The 17,867-nt window shown below is 47.6% G+C and overlaps 1 protein-coding gene across 3 annotated transcripts in view; it reads left to right on the top strand.

Moving 5' to 3' along the window:
- The window catches only part of LOC140427822 (uncharacterized), a 218,228-nt gene that overhangs the window by 179,290 nt on the left and 21,071 nt on the right, over positions 1 to 17,867 (top strand). For all 3 annotated transcript variants that reach the window (XM_072513524.1, XM_072513523.1, XM_072513525.1), the window contains one exon: positions 7,099 to 7,414. In XM_072513524.1, the coding sequence (XP_072369625.1) occupies positions 7,102 to 7,414 (313 nt within the window). In that variant the 5' untranslated portion in view covers positions 7,099 to 7,101. The remainder of the gene's footprint in view (positions 1 to 7,098; positions 7,415 to 17,867) is intronic.

The raw sequence follows: 17,867 nt of genomic DNA on the forward strand, positions 1-17,867 counted from the left end.
GGGCGAGACGCCGACAATGGAAAAATCCATTGACCTCGGGCACGATTCTCCGATTGCCGAGCGAGCGTGGCCGGACAATCCCGCCCTTGGTGTACAAACCTGATATCTTCCCTTGGGGTGACAGGGTGAAGTGGTCTTCGCACCACTGCCACTCTAGTAGCGCCCTCTTGACCATTAAAATGGAGGCAGCAGGCAGATATTTCATAATATTTAAATGCCAAACCTGCTTCCCGCCAGCAGTTTGTCATTCTCTCCTCGACCCAATTCCATACGTTGGGCTGCCCAAAGTGGGTTAAGGATTGTGATTTAGATTGTTTAAATTTTAGCTTCTGAACCCTCCTGTTTCTGGGAGTTGTGATTCAGTTTTGTATGTGTCAGTGCGGATTCTTTAATCTGGTTGATTGAAGAGCCTTGTTTGATGTTTGCCCTGTACTATAAAGGGTTAACAGAAGGGCTATGGTAATGCGTGAAGTAAATGATGATGCGTTACTGGCATCGGTCAGGCATTTGTTAGACTCTGAAGAGAAAGGTTGGAGTATCATATCTAACAATTACATGCCTACTCTGTAACCTGTTAGATGTAGTACTAATAAACAAGAGTTAAGCAGATACCAGTCTATCCAGTAACCAAGCACCATGCCTACAGTCATACATAGATACATACATGGAAGATGGGAGCAGGAGGAGGCCTTTTGACCCATCGAGCCTGCTCTGCCATTTATCACGATCATGGCTGATCATCCAACTCAATAGCCTAATCCTGCTTTCTCCCCATAACCTTTGATCCCATTCTCCCCAAGCGCTATATCTAGCCGTCTGTTGAAGATATTCAATGTTTTAGCATCAACTACTTCCTGTGGTGATGAATTCCACAGGCTCACCACTCTTTGGGTGAAGAAATGTCTGCAGATCTCTGTCCGAAATGGTATATCCTGAATCCTCAGACTGTGACCCCTGGTTCTGGACCAACCCCCATCGGGAACATCTTCCCTGCATCTACCCCGTCTAGTCCTGTGAGAATTTATAAGTCTTCATGAGATCCCTATCATTCTTCTGAACTCCAGCGAGATCAATCCTAACCTAGTCAATCTCTCCTCATATGACAGTGCCGCCATCCCTGGAATCAGTCTGGTAAACCTTCGCTGCACTCCCTCGAAAGCAAGAACATCTTTCCTCAAAAAAGGAGACCAAAACTGCACACAATATTCTAGATGTGGCCTCACCAAGGCCCTGTGTAATTGCAGCAACACATCCCTGCTCCTGTACTCGAAACCTCTCGCAAAGAAGGCCAACATAATAGACCAGTGAGCCTTACTTCTGTTGTGGGCAAAATCTTGGAAAGGTTGATAAGAGATAGGATGTATAATCATCTGGAAAGGAATAATTTGATTAGAGATAGTCAACACGGTTTTGTGAAGGGTAGGTCATGCCTCACAAACCTTATTGAGTTCTTTGAGAAGGTGACCAAACAGGTGGATGAGGGTAAAGCAGTTGATGTGGTATATATGGATTTCAGTAAAGCGTTTGATAAGGTTCCCCACGGTAGGCTACTGCAGAAAATACAGAGGCATGGGATTCAGGGTGATTTAGCAGTTTGGATCAGAAATTGGCTAGCTGGAAGAAGACAAAGGGTGGTGGTTGATGGGAAATGTTCAGACTGGAGTCCAGTTACTAGTGGTGTACCACAAGGATCTGATTTGGGGCCACTGCTGTTTGTCATTTTTATAAATGACCTGGAGGAGGGCGTAGAAGGATGGGTGAGTAAATTTGCAGATGACACTAAAGTCGGTGGAGTTGTGGACAGTGCGGAAGGATGTTACAAGTTACAGAGGGACATAGATAAGCTGCAGCGCTGGCCTGAGAGGTGGCAAATGGAGTTTAATGCAGAAAAGTGTGAGGTGATTCATTTTGGAAGGAATAACAGGAAGACAGAGTACTGGGCTAATGGTAAGATTCTTGGCAGTGTGGATGAGCAGAGAGATCTCGGTGTCCATGTACATAGATCCCTGAAAGTTGCCACCCAGGTTGCGAGGGTTGTTAAGAAGGCGTACGGTGTGTTAGCTTTTATTGGTAGAGGGATTGAGTTTCGGAGCCATGAGGTCATGTTGCAGCTGTACAAAACTCTGGTGCGGCCGCATTTGGAGTATTGCGTGCAATTCTGGTCACCGCATTATAGGAAGGATGTGGAAGCATTGGAAAGGGTGCAGAGGAGATTTACCAGAATGTTGCCTGGTATGGAGGGAAGATCTTATGAGGAAAGGCTGAGGGACTTAAGGCTGTTTTCGTTAGAGAGAAGGTTAAGAGGTGACTTAATTGAGGCATACAAGATGATCAGAGGATTGGATAGGGTGGACAGTGAGAGCCTTTTTCCTCGGATGGTGATGTCTAGCACGAGGGGACATACCTTTAAATTGAGGGGAAATAGATACAAGACAGATGTCAGAGGTAGGTTCTTTACTCAGAGAGTAGTAAGGGCGTGGAATGCCCTGCCTGCAACAGTAGTGGACTCGCCAACACTAAGGGCATTCAAATGGTCATTGGATAGACATATGGACAATAAGGGAATAGTGTAGATGGGCTTTAGAGTGGTTTCACAGGTCGGCGCAACATCGAGGGCTGAAGGGCCTGTACTGCGCTGTAATGTTCTATAACATTAGTCCACAAACAAGAAGAGATATCTCAGAACATAGTGGCAGCTGTGGTGTCATCAAGATAAAAAGTACATCGGTGTTAGGGAAATGTCATATCCTTCAATATCGAGCCACATTGACCCCTCACGCTAAAAAGCAGAAGCATCAAGTCAGTTCCTTTTTTATGGTGTAAGTCCAGTAGCAGATGATGTTCTACTGAGGCAGGGAGTGGGGGAGTCCAACATGGACTTTGAGACTATCGTTAAAGTCTTTGATACCTATTTTAGCCCGAAATGAAACTTGGTTATGAATTGAAAGCATTTTAACTAGAAGTCACATAGACCCGGGGAATCGATTGAATTATTTCTAACCGAACTATATCACCTAGCCCGTTCTTGCGGATACAGAGCATTGAAAGATGAGCTAATCCATGATTGCGTAGTCATGGGCATTTGAGTTGACTTTCTGCAGACCAAAGATGATCTTTCTTTGGATCAAATGGACTAGTATGCGAGGCAGGCCAAGCTTATAGACTTTAACTGGGCTATAATTCAGCACGATTCCGAGGCTTCACATGACTCAGTTGACTGGGTAGGCCCACAGGAAGTAAATCTGCTCATAAGAAATCCCACCAAACCAAGCAAAAGCGTAGGAAAGTCCACACAAGCAGCCATTTTGTGAAATGAAGAACCAACATAGACACTAGGACTGCACAGCACAGAAAACATCTAGTGTGGCAAAACTGGACATATCAAGCGTTTTTGCAAATCAAACAATTTCAATCGAGGTAGAAGACAAGAAAATATTTATGCAACACATTCCATCCAAAAAATTGGAAATTAAGATATTAAAGAGCTCCTAGGGGAAGTTAGTAGTCTTCGCCCAGGCTATTGGTGTTACAGTTAAAAGCTTCGATACCACCTTTAAAATTGACACCATTGCTGGTGTTAACATTCTAGCAGATGATCTCAGCCAATACTCCTTCACACATCAGACACCAAATTACAAGGTCCAGGCAGCACAGACTTTCCAAATAAAGGCAGGATTATTGCTCTTCTTCATGACAATGGATTCTCTCTATGTTGTCCACAATCAGCACAAATTCTTCTTGAGTGGCAATGTTGGCATTGTTCTACCATTTCTAGGAGAACCAGATGATGCCCAGTATTTGAACAACTCAATGACATTCATGGAACAATATCAATGGGTGGAATCTTACCAAAATTTGGCAAAGTGTCAGGCTCAGACAGAAAACTGGCAGAACTCTCCAGTTGCACAGACCCATTTTCACATAGAATCTTGAGCCTCTTAGAAAGATAAATGGAGTGGGCGTGGTTTATGTGGTCAATCTGGCAGGGCAGAGCCTCACAGAGCTGGGAACTGGCTCCAAAGAGATCGGGGCGCCACCTTTAAAGAAGGCCCTGATCAGCACTGCAGCCTAACAACTCCCAGCCTCAATCCCGGAGGTATTGGGGGATCTCCGCCCCTCCCCCAACAATCCGCGCCAGCATACCACCATGGTCGGCAAAGAAGCTGTGGCAGAATCATTAGCACTTCAGAAGCTGCAGAATCCTGCTCAGCAATCTTTTCCCAGAACTTTTCATCTCCAGAAAACTCATCTTCCTTTCTTTATTGAAATTCCTCCCATTACAGAAGGTGGTGAGGTCAAGAAATCCTCCCATTGCCCAGAGTGGCATCTCAGACAGAGAGAAGTGTGGTTTTAATACCACTGCTTGCAGAAAGCGGACACTCCTTCCCAAATATCATTGGGAAATGATCTCTTTGTCCTACCCGAAGGGCCTACAGGAATTCTGTCAGTTTTTCCTTCACCATTTATATTAATTGGAATCTCAGATCTTCAATACCCTTCTAGTCTTTGATCCAGTAGTGAAATATATGACTGTGACCATCTACTCTGGAGTTAAATATCATTCCTCTTCTGAAGGTCTTTTCCAGTGTGATTCAAGGGAGTAACAAGTTCCTCAAGGAGTCCTGGGTTTTCCTCTTCTAGTTTCAGAGATTAGTGCTCCTCGGTTTTCTCTCTTGAAAAGTCCTCATTATTCTTGCACTTCTGTCGTTCTCTTTTCCAACAATGCTGCTCATTTGTTGTCCCATTCTGAGGATGACGATCATGCTCCCCAAGACAAAGAAGAAATCCCTCATGTCTCCAAGGTTTCTGCCCTAAAGACCAAGAATAGTGTGGGTGACTGACTCCTTCTGGATTGTGACTTGGGGAGGGGGACGAAGAGGAGGAGTTGCAGTTGGGTAAAAGAATTAGTTTGAAAAAGGGAGTTGCAGCAGAGTAATCAAATTGGTAAAAGACAGAAGGCGGGATTTTCTGTCCCTTCCTGCGAGCGGGATCTTCTGGTCCTTCTGAAGGCAACCTCCCTTGGCCAGTTCCCCAGCGGCGGACGGGTGGACCACGTAAAGTGTAGATATCGGCGCGCCACCTTCACTGCTAGAAACGCAGCGCCAGGGAGCAGGAAAATCCTGCCCATAGTTTCATAATGTTGGGAAAACGTTCAATAGCATTGTTGGAGCGAGGTGTAGTGAAAGGTGTTGACATATCGGAGATGCTAATGTATGAAGTAGATGATGATATATCACTGACATCAGTCAGTCATGTGTTAGACGAGTGAGAGAGATTGAATCACCATCCCTGGAAGCAACATGCCTATGCTGTAACCTCTTTAGATCTAGTGCAATAAACAAATGCTAAACAAGTACCAGAGTATGATTACAGTCTGTCTAGTAAGCAAGTACCTCACCTAGAGTCTGTTGAAAGGTGTTGGGCATAGTTCAGTAGGTCTTATCAAGGTATTTATAGTCTTAGGTAGTTCAACAGTAAGTATTTATTAACTATTGGAAATAATATACATAGGTACTGTAACAGTCCATGCTTGGAACAGTCTCCGTGCTTGCTTCTACACATGGCTCTGTCCAGCACTGCACTGACGCCCTAGGTGCAGGTCACTGTGTGGATGGTACTCTACTCATTAACTTTTATGTGCCAGATATTAATACTATAGACTGCACAGGTAGGAAGGACTGTCTCAGAACCACAGAAGTTGGAGTAACTCATTGATAACAAATGTTTCCTTTGGACTGGAATAAGCTGGACAAACAAGATGACACATTATGAAAGAGCATCTTTCATTTCAAATTCTGGATGTTGAATCGATCTTAAATGGATCCTATTAGAATTAATCCTTGGATTATAAATCATCGAATCCCTCCAGAGCAGAAGGAGGCCATTTTGCCCATCGAGTCTGCAACAAACTTCCAAAGTACCTTTGCGCACTCTTAGGCCCCCGCAAACCCAGTAACCCCACCTAATCTTTGGACACTAAGGGTCAATTTAGCGTGGCCAATCCACATAACCTGCACATCCTTGGACTGTTAGAGGAAACCGGAACACCCAAAGGAAACCCATGCAGACACGGGGAGAAAGTACAAACTCCACACAGACAGTCATCCAAGGCTGTAGTTAAACCCGGGTCCCCGGTGCTGTGAGGCAAGAGTGCTAAACACTGTGCACTGTGCCGTCCTGTCTTTTATCGTGTGAATCTTTAATCGTATGAATTTCCAGCAACTGTAGCTCAGCTACAGGCCTAATGGGTGACCAATCAGGATTCAGCCACATTAAAGTCTCAACCAAGAGGCTGTGGAGGCCAAGACACTGAATATATTTAAGAAGGAAACAGATAGATTTCCAAACCCTAAACGTATCAAGGGGCTTGGGGAGAGTACAGGAACAGGGCATTGAGAAAGAGGATCAGCTATGGTCGTATTGAATGGCAGAGCAGGCTTGGAAGCCAAATGGCCTATTCCTGCTCCTATTTTCTATGTTTCTATGACTGCTGTTTGAATCATGTTCTCCAATATGGATGTGTCTGAATAGATATGAGCTATGTCAGTAAAAGACACTTTCATATGATGGAACAGTGTTACATGTCAGAGAAGAAGAAACAAGGAGCCTAATATCAACCATTTAAATGGGATATCTTTTTAGATAATATGTATGGGCAGCACGGTAGCACAATGGTTAGCACTGTTGTTTCACAGCGCCAGGGTCCCAGGTTCGATTCCCGGAGTGTGGAGTCTGCATGTTCTCCCTGTCTCTGCGTGGGTTTCCTCCGGGTGCTCCGATTTTCTCCCACATGTCCTGAAAGACGTGCTAATAGGTAATTTGGACATTCTGAATTCTCCCTCTGTGTACCCGAACAGGCGCCGGAATGTGGCGACTAGGGACTTTTCATAGTAACTTCATTGCAGTGTTAATGTAAGCCTACTTGTGACAATAAAGATAAAGATTCTTAATTCAGATAAGGTAACATAACGAGAACAACGCAAGAAATTGTTCAATCTGTACCCAAGAGGAAATCACCGGGGTAAAGCGAAAGGGGGGGGAAGAAGGTCTGAAGAATATTGAGAAATTGTAAAAGGTTTTCTATGCTCTTTTCTTCAGATCATGGCTGTGCCTTTGGTACCTGTCCAGTTGCTGACAGTAACTATCCATCTCTTTCTGGCTGGAAGCATTCACGGAGGTGCCTACTACCAAATGAAGCAGGTTCCACAGCAGGTTCCACAGATGCAAGTGCACGGACAGGTCCCACACTTGATGCATCTCAGGAAAGAGGGACCTCATGTGCAGCACATGGGCAAGGAGATGCCACACATGCCAATGTATAGAAAGGATTTGCCATATATGCCCCGCTATGGAAAAGATGTTCCTCAAATGCATGTGTTTGGAAAAGATGTGATGCCTCGGAAGGAAGCAAAGGGTAAGATTTATAATAATCTAATAATTTTTATTTTGTAAGGTAGACAGCTGGAAGATTCCAAACTCAATCTCTGATCTGCATTGATAACTGTTGTCAGCTGAGGCAGAGTTGGAATGGTTAATAAAGCTGTTTAACTATGAGGCTGATGGGCCTCAAAACACTGAGATCTCTAATTAGCCTCAGTACTACTAGGGCAAGAGGAGATTTGTGAGACAATGAAAGTGGTTATTAGGGATTTGAAGAATAATAGAGAGAGCCAAGACACTGATCCACAATGTAAAAGGTTAGAGTTATGAGGAATGATTGTACAAACTTTGCTTTTCAATCTGGAATGGAGCTCTCTGAGAGGCGATCTTTTTGCGATAGTTAATGCAAAATAATTAATGGTAAAGCACAGATAAATCTGGCATTTTTCTTCATATTGAAACATAAGAGTAGTACAGGTTCAAACTAGAAAAAGGCAACTTTAAGGCTGACATCAGATCGGACTTCTTCACGAAAACAGTTATTAACAAATGGAACAGACTTCCAAATGAAGTAGTGAAACATTTCAGAATCATTTAAAAAACAATTAGATGCTGCCTTGAAGAGTATGTGCCCACTTGTGTCCAATTGCCCCTTTGTTGTCCAACTGTGTGTGACCCGAACGCGGTACATGACCTTGTCAGCATGGCCTTGATATTAGTCCCTCGCAAGTTGGTGTGAGAGAATTCGACGGGAGCTAAAATAGAAAGGAAATGGGGAATTTGTCTCCAACCCACTGCATGCACACGACTGTTGTTTTTACAGGATGTGACTGCTGAATGAAAAAACTAAGCACCCTTTCCAGCACTCCAAGTGGGCCAATTGCTACCCCCGACCCCTCAAGGAAGTCTTTAACATCCCCTCTGCTGATCGTGACTTTCTCTCCGAGACCTTCCACAATCACCATCCTCCCTCCACCCCTCTAGCCACAATGGCCTCTCTCCATCCAGTAAACCAAGCTCACCTCCAAGCCTTCACCATTGGTCTTCTTCACACGCACCCTTCCGAGCCCCAATGGTTCTCTCTCCATTCCACAACACCGACTGTCATCCCTGCAGCCAACCCCCGGGGACTGTCCCAAGGGTTCCCAGTGATGACTGCCAGTTGTTAGTTGTTACGACTTAGCAGCCAGCATGGTTGTCCACTCAGTCAGCTGAAACATGAAACTGAGGGGAGTGATAATGAAGTCCTGCTGTCAGATTTGGCAGGATCACTGCATTTCCGGCCTCCACCCTCCCCACCTCTCTCTAAATACCAAAGTCGCTTATATGTGATACTATTAGAAATTGACTAGTAGATATGTAAGCATTAAAAGGAAAAGAATAATGAAAAACATCAGAATACTGAGGTGGTTAGTAATAAAATAGCAGAAATACTGATCAGAAAATGTCAACATTTGTTCGAAACAAGAATTGCCAGAAAATGTTATGTTGCTGTCCACAAAAGTGGAAATGGATGTAGAACAATAGTCTCCCATTAGCTAAAGGCAACAAAATACTGCAGACCATATTGAGGGGTAATGTAGCTGAGCACTTGGAAAGGTATGGATAATTACATCAGCCTCTTAGATTTGTAAAGGTAGAGGTTTGTTTGACTAATCCAATTCTTTGAGAAACCTCAGTACATCGACAAAAGAATTAGAGTGGACGTGAAGGTTCACAAAAGCCATTGTGAAGACTGAGGGACATAGTATTATAGGTAGAATGCTGGTTTGAAAAGAAGCGTGACCTAGGGATCCTAAACTGACAGGATATGTAACTTAATTCTTCTTGGCGATCCTCCCCGATAACATGCAGCTAACATTGTGACCCAGAAACCTGTGCTTACACACTTTCTTCCTCATATTGATACCATCCTCGCGATAATTCATCAGTGACTCAAATTTTGCGTATCTCATATCTAGTTCTGTACGTTCGTAATTAGAATTTCTACAGTGCCGAAGGAGACCATTCGGTCCATCAGATCTGCACCGACCTAGGCCCACACCACGACCCTATCCCCGTAACCCAGCAACCAAACCTTTTTTAGGTGCTAAGGGGCAATTTAGCAATACCAATCCACCTAACCTGCACATCTTTGGACTGTGGGAGGAAACCGGAGCACCCGGAGGAAACCCACGCAGACAGGGGGAGAAAGTGCAAACATCACACAGACAGTCACCCAGGGGTGGAATTGACCCCGGGTCCCTGGTGCTGTGAGGCAGCAGTGCTAACCATTGAGCCACCAAGTTGAGACTTCTCTTGTCCATTTCATCTTTCGTGCTTTTTTGCTAATCTGCGTCCCATTGTCTCTTGCAGCTCCAGTTGCTAACATTTGTTTTCGGTGCTTTACATAGCTTTAGCCACCAGAGGACTCCCATTGTCAATAATGTACTCGTTCTTGTCTAAGTGCATGATTAATATAGACTTACCGGATCCATATTTCATCCAAGCTAAAAACAATCCTTGATTAGCGCGGCTCATTTTTCCCCCCCTTTTTTGATTTAGGAAATAGATAGTCGAAACATAAATGAATTCACAGCATGCTGGGTGGGGTACATTTTATTGGGAGCAAGTGGTTGTTGGGTGTGGGGTTGGGTGGGGTAAAGGCTCGAGGTTGCTTGAAGTGGATTGAAAATTTCCTAGGTTTTCAATCAGACAGCAATTACTGTCCCGGAGTGGAAGGCAAAAATTTATCCCAATTTGTTTTGTATAAAATTAGCATCCACATATCAAGAATATTTAGTGTGTACACCAGACTCTATCTGGCTCCTGTACATTACATAGTATAACCTTATAATGGTGCCAAAGCATTGTTCACCTAACTTAAACTGCACAGAGGCGTTTCTTTCTATTGTGGAGGGAGAAATATTACAGTAAACAAGCTTCTACTTTCCCCTTCAAGTGCCAGGAAATCAGTTTAAACAGCCACCTCATGAATAGCATATCTGTGAAGCCTTTTTTTTACAACAGAGTGTAACCATATAAATCAGGTCAGAACACATTGTGTCCCTTACACACTATACCACTGTGGATACATGGCTGTTGGAGTGTTATGCCTCAAAGAGATTTGCCAAGCAGTTTCTCATGAAGACAAACAGAAGCTGTGTTGAGTGTAACAGAATCTCTATGTTCAGACACACAAACTTTCTGTTCTAATAGCCTTATTAAGATGACCGGATACAAGACCTCAAGTGGTATAAACACTGCTTAGATTCTTTTCGACAAGTCCTTTTGGAACTCACAACTTAATAAGTGCAGATTAGTCCTTGCCTGCATTGGGTTAGATTTTCAACTTGCCAGCAATGGAAATGCAGATCACTAGGTTTCTGTAACAGACGGCTGAAGTGCAATGCCCGATTTACCACCAGGAGACTAGTTGAAAACCTACCTCACTGACATTTGAAGCAGAACTGTTATTTCCTTCTTGGGACCTCATGCAAAAACCAGTCTGTGGACCCTACATTTTACTGAACAATCATTCTAAATACTACCTACTACTATCCAATGTCAAATCTGTTGATGTACGTTTGTGCAAATGCCCGTTGACAATAATCTAAAATAGTTGTCAAAACGATCAAGGACCACCCATTGCCATCAGGATGGTGTTCTTCCACTGGCTCTGATTGGCTCAGAGCCGGTGCAGTTGCCTACATTGCACAATTCTAACACTGCCCCTGCTTGGCCAGTCCAATTGATGTGGCAAAAAAATCAGGGTCAAGGACACTCCCATCCGAGGAAGTTGGAAGCTGCGCTGTAATATTGAAATTAGAGGGGATGCTCAGGTATAAAGTGCAGTGAAGTGATCCATAGTGTCACCAGGCAACATTTATTCACCAGTAATCTGTTAACCATAGAATCCTTACAATGCAGAAGAAGGCCATTCAGCCCATTGAATCTGCACCGATCCTACCAAGAGCTCCCTACCTCGCACCCCCATCCCCGCAATCCCGCCTATCTTGCACATCTTTGCAATTTTGCACGGCCAGTCGGAAGCAGGCACTCGCAGTGCAGACTGTGGAGTTGTTGTTGAGGTGGAGAGTGGCTGATGCTACTCTCTCTCTCTGTTTCTGCTGCCTGTTCCCAGTGCTTGCTTGCTGCTGCGTTGACTGCCTGACTGTAGAAAGGAGGTGGGAGGGAAGGAAGGAGAGAGGAGAGAAGGAGAAGAGGGTGACTTTCAAGACCAGAGTGGGAGCAGTGCCCTCTTATCTGTTTATTTGCTGCATCTCTCCGGGTGAGGGCCCGGCCCGATCCTCCCACCCATCAACAATTGCCTTTCAGTGAGGATGAAGTCTTTGTCTCACTCCATCGGGTGTGCTTGTCCAGGGTGGAAATCTGGTAGACTGTAGGCGGTCGATGCTGGAATCAGGAAACGTGATTGGGCAGAGAATCAGTTCTGATGCTGAAATTGCACCGATTTCACGCCAATTCGTAATTCTCTGCCGCCTCGACAGCGGCACCCCAACCTCCCACATCGGGCACCTCAATCTCCATTCCGGAGCTTTTCCCGGAATTGTTCCTGGATCTATCCAGTGGCCCGGCATCGCCGGAGGTGTTGGTATCTGAGCCGCCTCCCTCTGGTCTAATACCCCGAGAGGTTTCTGCGAGGAACCCGTCTGTCAACGATTCTGGGTTTGGGATCAAGGATACCACCACACTTAATATGGTGAGGGACTTGGTCCCAGACAGCAACTGCCCAGAGGAGCACATCTGCTAGGTCGGGGGCTTGGGTGATAATTTTGAGTCCATCTGTAGCGAGGCAGTGGGCTCCCACGTGCCTGACACCGAGCCAGCCCTCATCCCTCCAGGGGAACTCCGGGAATTTCTTCGTGTAAACCGCGGCATACCTGCCCCGCGTCCCGACAACCTCTGTGCAGCAGGTACTGTACTCGGACCACCGTCTGTTGTGGGCGGTGCTCACCCTGTCTCGCACTCAGTCGGGGTCCACGTACTGGCATTTTAACAATCTGCTGCTGGAGGACAAGCGGTTCCTTGTCTCGTTTTGTTGCTTCTGGGCCGGCTGGAGAAGGAAGCGGGGAGGCTTCACGTCCTTGAGGCTATGGTGGGACGTGGGCAAGACTCACATGCGTGCATTCTGTCAGGAGTATGCAAAGGGGTCGATAAAGAAGCGGAAATCCATGGGTCGAGGAGTTGGAGAAGGAGGTGGTCGACCTAGAGTCACGTCTCGGTCAGCCCGATGAAGACCCGGCCCTACAGAGAGTAGAAGGGCGTGCTGAGGGACCTGCAACTTGTCCGTTCCAGATCCTCATGGACATGGGCCGTGGCTCCCCCTTCTTCTACTCACTGTAAAAGGGTGCTGGGTCCATCAGCAGCTCTTTATGCTACTGGCCAACGACGAGTCCCTTGTCTCAGATCCAGAGGACGTTAGGGCCCAAAACGAAGCTTCTACAGGGCCCTCTTCTCTCCGGATCCACCCAGCCAGGATGCTTGCACAGTTTTGTGGGAGGGCCTACCACAGGTCAGCCCGGAGGGCACTGGGTGGCTTGATACCCTATAGGCCTGGGGGAACTGACCGGCACTCTCAACAGCCTTTCTAGGGGCAAAACCCCATGGCTGGATGGGCTGACCGTGAAGTTCTTGAGGGAATTCTGGGATGTCCTGGGGAGCGACTATGTGGGGGTCCAGGGGGAAAGTATCGCAGCCAGGTAGGTGCCCCTCTAGTGGCACCGGGCCACCATTACCCTGCTGCCAAAGAGGGAGGATCTCTGCCGCTTTACAAACTGGTGGTCGGTCTCCCACCTCCGAATGGATTACAAGATCTTCGCTAAGGCGATATGTTTGCGCTGTTGGCACCGTGCTGGACCACATGATCCACCAGACTAGTCCTACACAATCCCGGGCTGCACAATCTAAGACAACATCCACCTGGTCCGGGATCCAATCCATCATTCCCTGAGGGCTGGTCTGTCGAGCGCCGTCCTGCCCCTTGATCAGGAGAAGGCATTCAACAGGGTGCATCACCAATATTTTTTTGGGACTCTTCAAGCATTTGGATTCGGGACACAATTTGTTGCCCGGATCCAACTTCTGTCCACTGCCACAGAGTGTCTCATTAAGGTTAACGGGTCCCTGACCGTGCCCCTTCGCTTTGGGAGAGGATTGTGTCAGAGCTGCCCCTTGTCTGGCCAACTCTATTCCATTTGCGTGGAGACTTTCCTGCGCTTCCATTGGAAGAGGCTATTGCGTCTGGTTCTGCGCTGGCCGGGCATTGGGGTGGCTCTCTTAGCTTACACTGATGAAGTGCTCCTCATGTTCCAGAGAATGCTTTTAGAGTTCTTCTGGGACAAGAGACTGCACTGGGTCGCTGCTGAGGTTCTGAGTCTCCCGCTTAGGGAGTGCGGCCAGGCGCTGGAGTGCCTTTGCACTCAGGTGGCCACATTCCGCCTTCAGACCCTGCAGCAATACCTTTCGATCGAGTCCCCTCCACAATGGTGTGCCCTGGCGAAGCATTTCTTCCGTCAGGTGCAAGGCCTGTATTATGACGTGCAGCTCCTGTTCATAGATCTGCAGGGTCTTCGTTACCCTCTGCAGGCGCTGCCCGTCTTTTACCAGGACCTGCTCAAAGTCTGGAACATGGTCGCCTCGCAACGCAGCTCCCCCCCGTCAGGAGTGGTGGCTGTCGCCAGGGAGCCGCTGCTCAGGAATCCGCATCTCCACCAATACCATTTTGAGTGACTGGCGGAGAAGTGAGCTGTGGCTGCCGGTGTGACCAAGATCGGGGACATGCTGGGCGGCGGAGAAGGGGGCTGGATGACACCCCACGAGTTAGCACAACGCGCGTTGGTGGATGTCCGGCTCAGACCTGATGGCACTCGTGGTCTGGAGGACATGCAGGTGTGCGGTGGTCTCCCGTCTGAGTGAACGGCTGCTCGAACGCAATTCCGCATTGACCCCAAGTCCCGAAACCTCCCTCGGAGGCTGGTGCCCTGCAATCTGAGCCGCCTCACAGAAATGCCCTCCATGCTTTTTCGCACTGTGCAGAAGTGTTTATGTATGGACTGCTGCTGCACACCCTTCACCTTCATGCTCGGGCACGCCATGGCGCACCTTGTCACCGTCCGGCAGCGGAGGTCCCCACTGGAGGTCCCTCTATGGAGGAGCCCTCCCCCTCAATCTTCGGAACCTGGGGTGGAGGGTGTTGTTTGCGGCAGTGCCGTACAATCACCGATTGCACCGGTTCACGGACTTCCAAGAAGCCTGCCATTTTTGCAGCCTTATGGAGTCTGTGGACCATGTCTATGTTATGTGTTATATGCTGCACTCCCTTTTCAGTTGTCTGAAAAATCTTCTCTTGAGGTTTTATTTGCACTTCAGCCCTGTGCTCCTGATTTATGGGTGCCCTATGTGGAGAGGGGTGGGAAAGGTGGAGGACCTCCCTGTGAACCTGCTCCTGGGCCTCGGGAAGCTCGCTATTTATAGGTCCAGTCAACGGGCGATCGAGGGGGTCGTCCGACCAGACTATCTGCCTCTCTTTGCGGCTACATTCGTGGCCTGCTGTCCCTAGAAAGGGAGTATGTGATGTCCGCAGGCACTATCGAGGCCTTCCATGCCCAGTGGGAACTGCAGGGGTTAGAGTGATGTTTTTAAGTTTCCGTTGATCTTTTTGTTTTTAAAATTTTTTTATTCTCCTCCTTTTTCACATTTTCTCCCACATTTACATCCATCAACAATAAACAATAATCAGCAAGATATGTCAATCCCCATAATAACAACGATCCCATCTACCCACCAACCCCCGAACCTCAACCCGCTTGTTTACATAAACAAATGACAAAAAGGAATCAGGGATTACCCGTAGTCACCCTTAATCTTACACAGCTCCGCTCTCCGCCACGCCCCCCCCCCCCCCCCCCCACCCCCCCCCCCCCCACCACCACCGCACGTCTCCAGCTCCTCCCGTCCACTGCCTCTTGTAAAACCCCTCCTCCCAACCTCGGTTCCTTCCCCCCCAACTTTCCACCCCGGCTAGACCACTCGGACCCTGTTCTGCCAGGCTCCGATGGCCGCAGCCCCTCCCCCCCACCTCACTCCCTTTCACTGGCCGGCTTAAACCGGCCAGCGTAGAGGCCCCCGCCCGGGTCCCTTTCCCACTTGCCTGGCCCTAGGAAAGCCCAAAGATCCCCTTTTAGCACACAAACCCCGCATATCCACCTACACCCCAAAGAACCCTCATTTCGAGTGCAAGTCCCGTCCCTTCCCTTGTCCAAATATATACCACATTGGCTCCTTTAATCTCTACACCCGCGCGCAGTGATACAAAAAAGAAGAAAATACAGTCATGAGGTTACATCGGCACATGGCCATTCCCCAATTTGTCAGTTCTGCCACAGTCCTTCTGCCTTCGCAAACTCCTCCGCTGCTTCCGCCGTTCCAAAATAAAAGTCCCTGAGCTTGTAAGTCACCCTCAGCTTCGCTGGATACACAATGCCGCACCGCACCTTGCTAATGTACAGTGCCCTCTTCACCCAGTTGAAGGCAGCCCGCCTCCTTGCCAGCTCCACCGTGAAGTCCTGGTATACACGTATACCAGCTCCAGCCCACTGCACCACCCGCTTCTGCTTGGCCCAGCTCAGGATCTTCTCCTTCACCCTGTACCTACGGAAGCACAGAGTCACTGCCCTTGGCAGCTCACTCGCCTTTGGTACAGGCCTCCACGACCGATGAGTCCGATCCAGTTCATATCAGGAGGGATCCTCCCCCTCCCCCAATAGTTTTGCCAGCATCGCGGCAAAATACTCAGTTGGCTTCGGTCCTTCAACTCCTTCGGGCAGCCCCACAATCCTCAAATTCTGTTGCCTGGATCTGTTTTCCAGGTCTTCCATTTTTCCTCGCAGATCCTTGTTAGTATCCATCACCTTCCGCATCTCTTTCCCTATCGAGGCAAGTTGATCACCGTGCTGCAATAACGTCTCCCCCACTTCCTTCAGCGCCTCCCCTTGCTCTCGCACCTCCGCCACTGTGCTCGCCACCTCCGTCCTCACCGGGGAAACCGCCTCCTCCACCAGCACACTCAAAACCTCCCTCATCTCCTTCCTCACCGTCTCCATGCATTTCGCAATCTGCGCCAACTGCTTTTCAAATTCCGCAGCCATCACCTTAGTTATTTCTTCAGCCGTAAGCAGTGCGGCCTTCCCTGGTGCTCCAGCCTCCATTTTTCCTGGTGACCCCGCGGTGACCTTTCCACTCCCCGACGGACCTCCAGCTGTTTTTTTTCCGGCCGTTTTCTTGCTCACCCTCGAAATTTTTCTTTGTTTTTTTTTCCTCCTGTGTCTTCACTGTGCCTCCTCCGTGCCTTCTCCCTGCTTCTGCCGCCTCTGCGGACCCTGGGACCGGGCTTAAAGCCCCGAAAATGCCGTTGCTGAACGGGAGCCCTCCATTGTGCGGCCGCCTCCCGCCCGCCGTCACTGGAAGCCAATGTTTCCGTTGATCTTTATAACGTTCGGGCAATGCCCCTATCAGGAACGGCACTTTTTTGCTTTATCCTTAAGTTTGTTTCCTTTCTTATATTTTGTTGACCCCAAAAGAGTGGCCAATCCACCTAACCTGTACATCATTGGTTCAGTTTCCTTCAGCATCACTCACTCACCTGTACACTCACTCACAGCTTTGATCCAGCCCTAGATCCATAAGGGGAAGGTAAAGGAGAAGCAAGAGTAGCTACAATTGACATCAAGCCAGCATTTGATTGAGTATTGCTATAATGACACAGAGGAGACTGACAGTATTTATTTTAAAATATTTCCAAAGGCCTGCATAACGCAGCATCTCACTACCAGTGCAATCCTAGCTGGGAGGACGTACCTCACCAGGCCCTGATCTGGGCCTGCTGTTAACCTTTGCTCATAACAAGCCCCAGGTGGTAGGCCTCCACCTGGGGAGCTCATACAATTATGGTTTACCTGGGGTCCTAATGGGGGTTATGACAATGGCAAACTGAACCCTCCCCCCCAGCAAAACTGAAGTAAAAAAATCGAAGAGAAAATCTTTAAGTGGCTGCAATCAGGAAGACAGTTGTGATGGTTAGAGACCAATCAGTTTCCCTCCTCTTTCCTCATCATTCTTCAAGCTTTTCTTCTTCAAATATTTATTCAATTTGCTTTCGAAAGTTATTTTTTAATCTGCTTCCACCAGTGCACATTCCATTAGAGTGCAGTGCATAGAAATTCTCTTCATCTCAGCTCTGGATCTTTAATCCCTGTCCGCTGGTTACCAACCGTTTTGGCACAACAAAATTTCTCCTTATTTACCCTTTCAAAATCCTTCATGTTTTTTGAACAACTGCTAAATATCCCATCATCTTTGCTGTAAGGAGCACAACACCAATGTCTCTAACCTCTTTACGTAAATACATCAGGGGTGGAGGCAGCATGCTGCGATTACCACCTGGTACCATGTAACTAAATCTCCTGTGCAGTCTCTCTGAGACCTAC

This window comes from Scyliorhinus torazame, chromosome 8 (genome assembly GCF_047496885.1).
Source record: "Scyliorhinus torazame isolate Kashiwa2021f chromosome 8, sScyTor2.1, whole genome shotgun sequence".
NCBI lineage: Eukaryota > Metazoa > Chordata > Chondrichthyes > Carcharhiniformes > Scyliorhinidae > Scyliorhinus > Scyliorhinus torazame.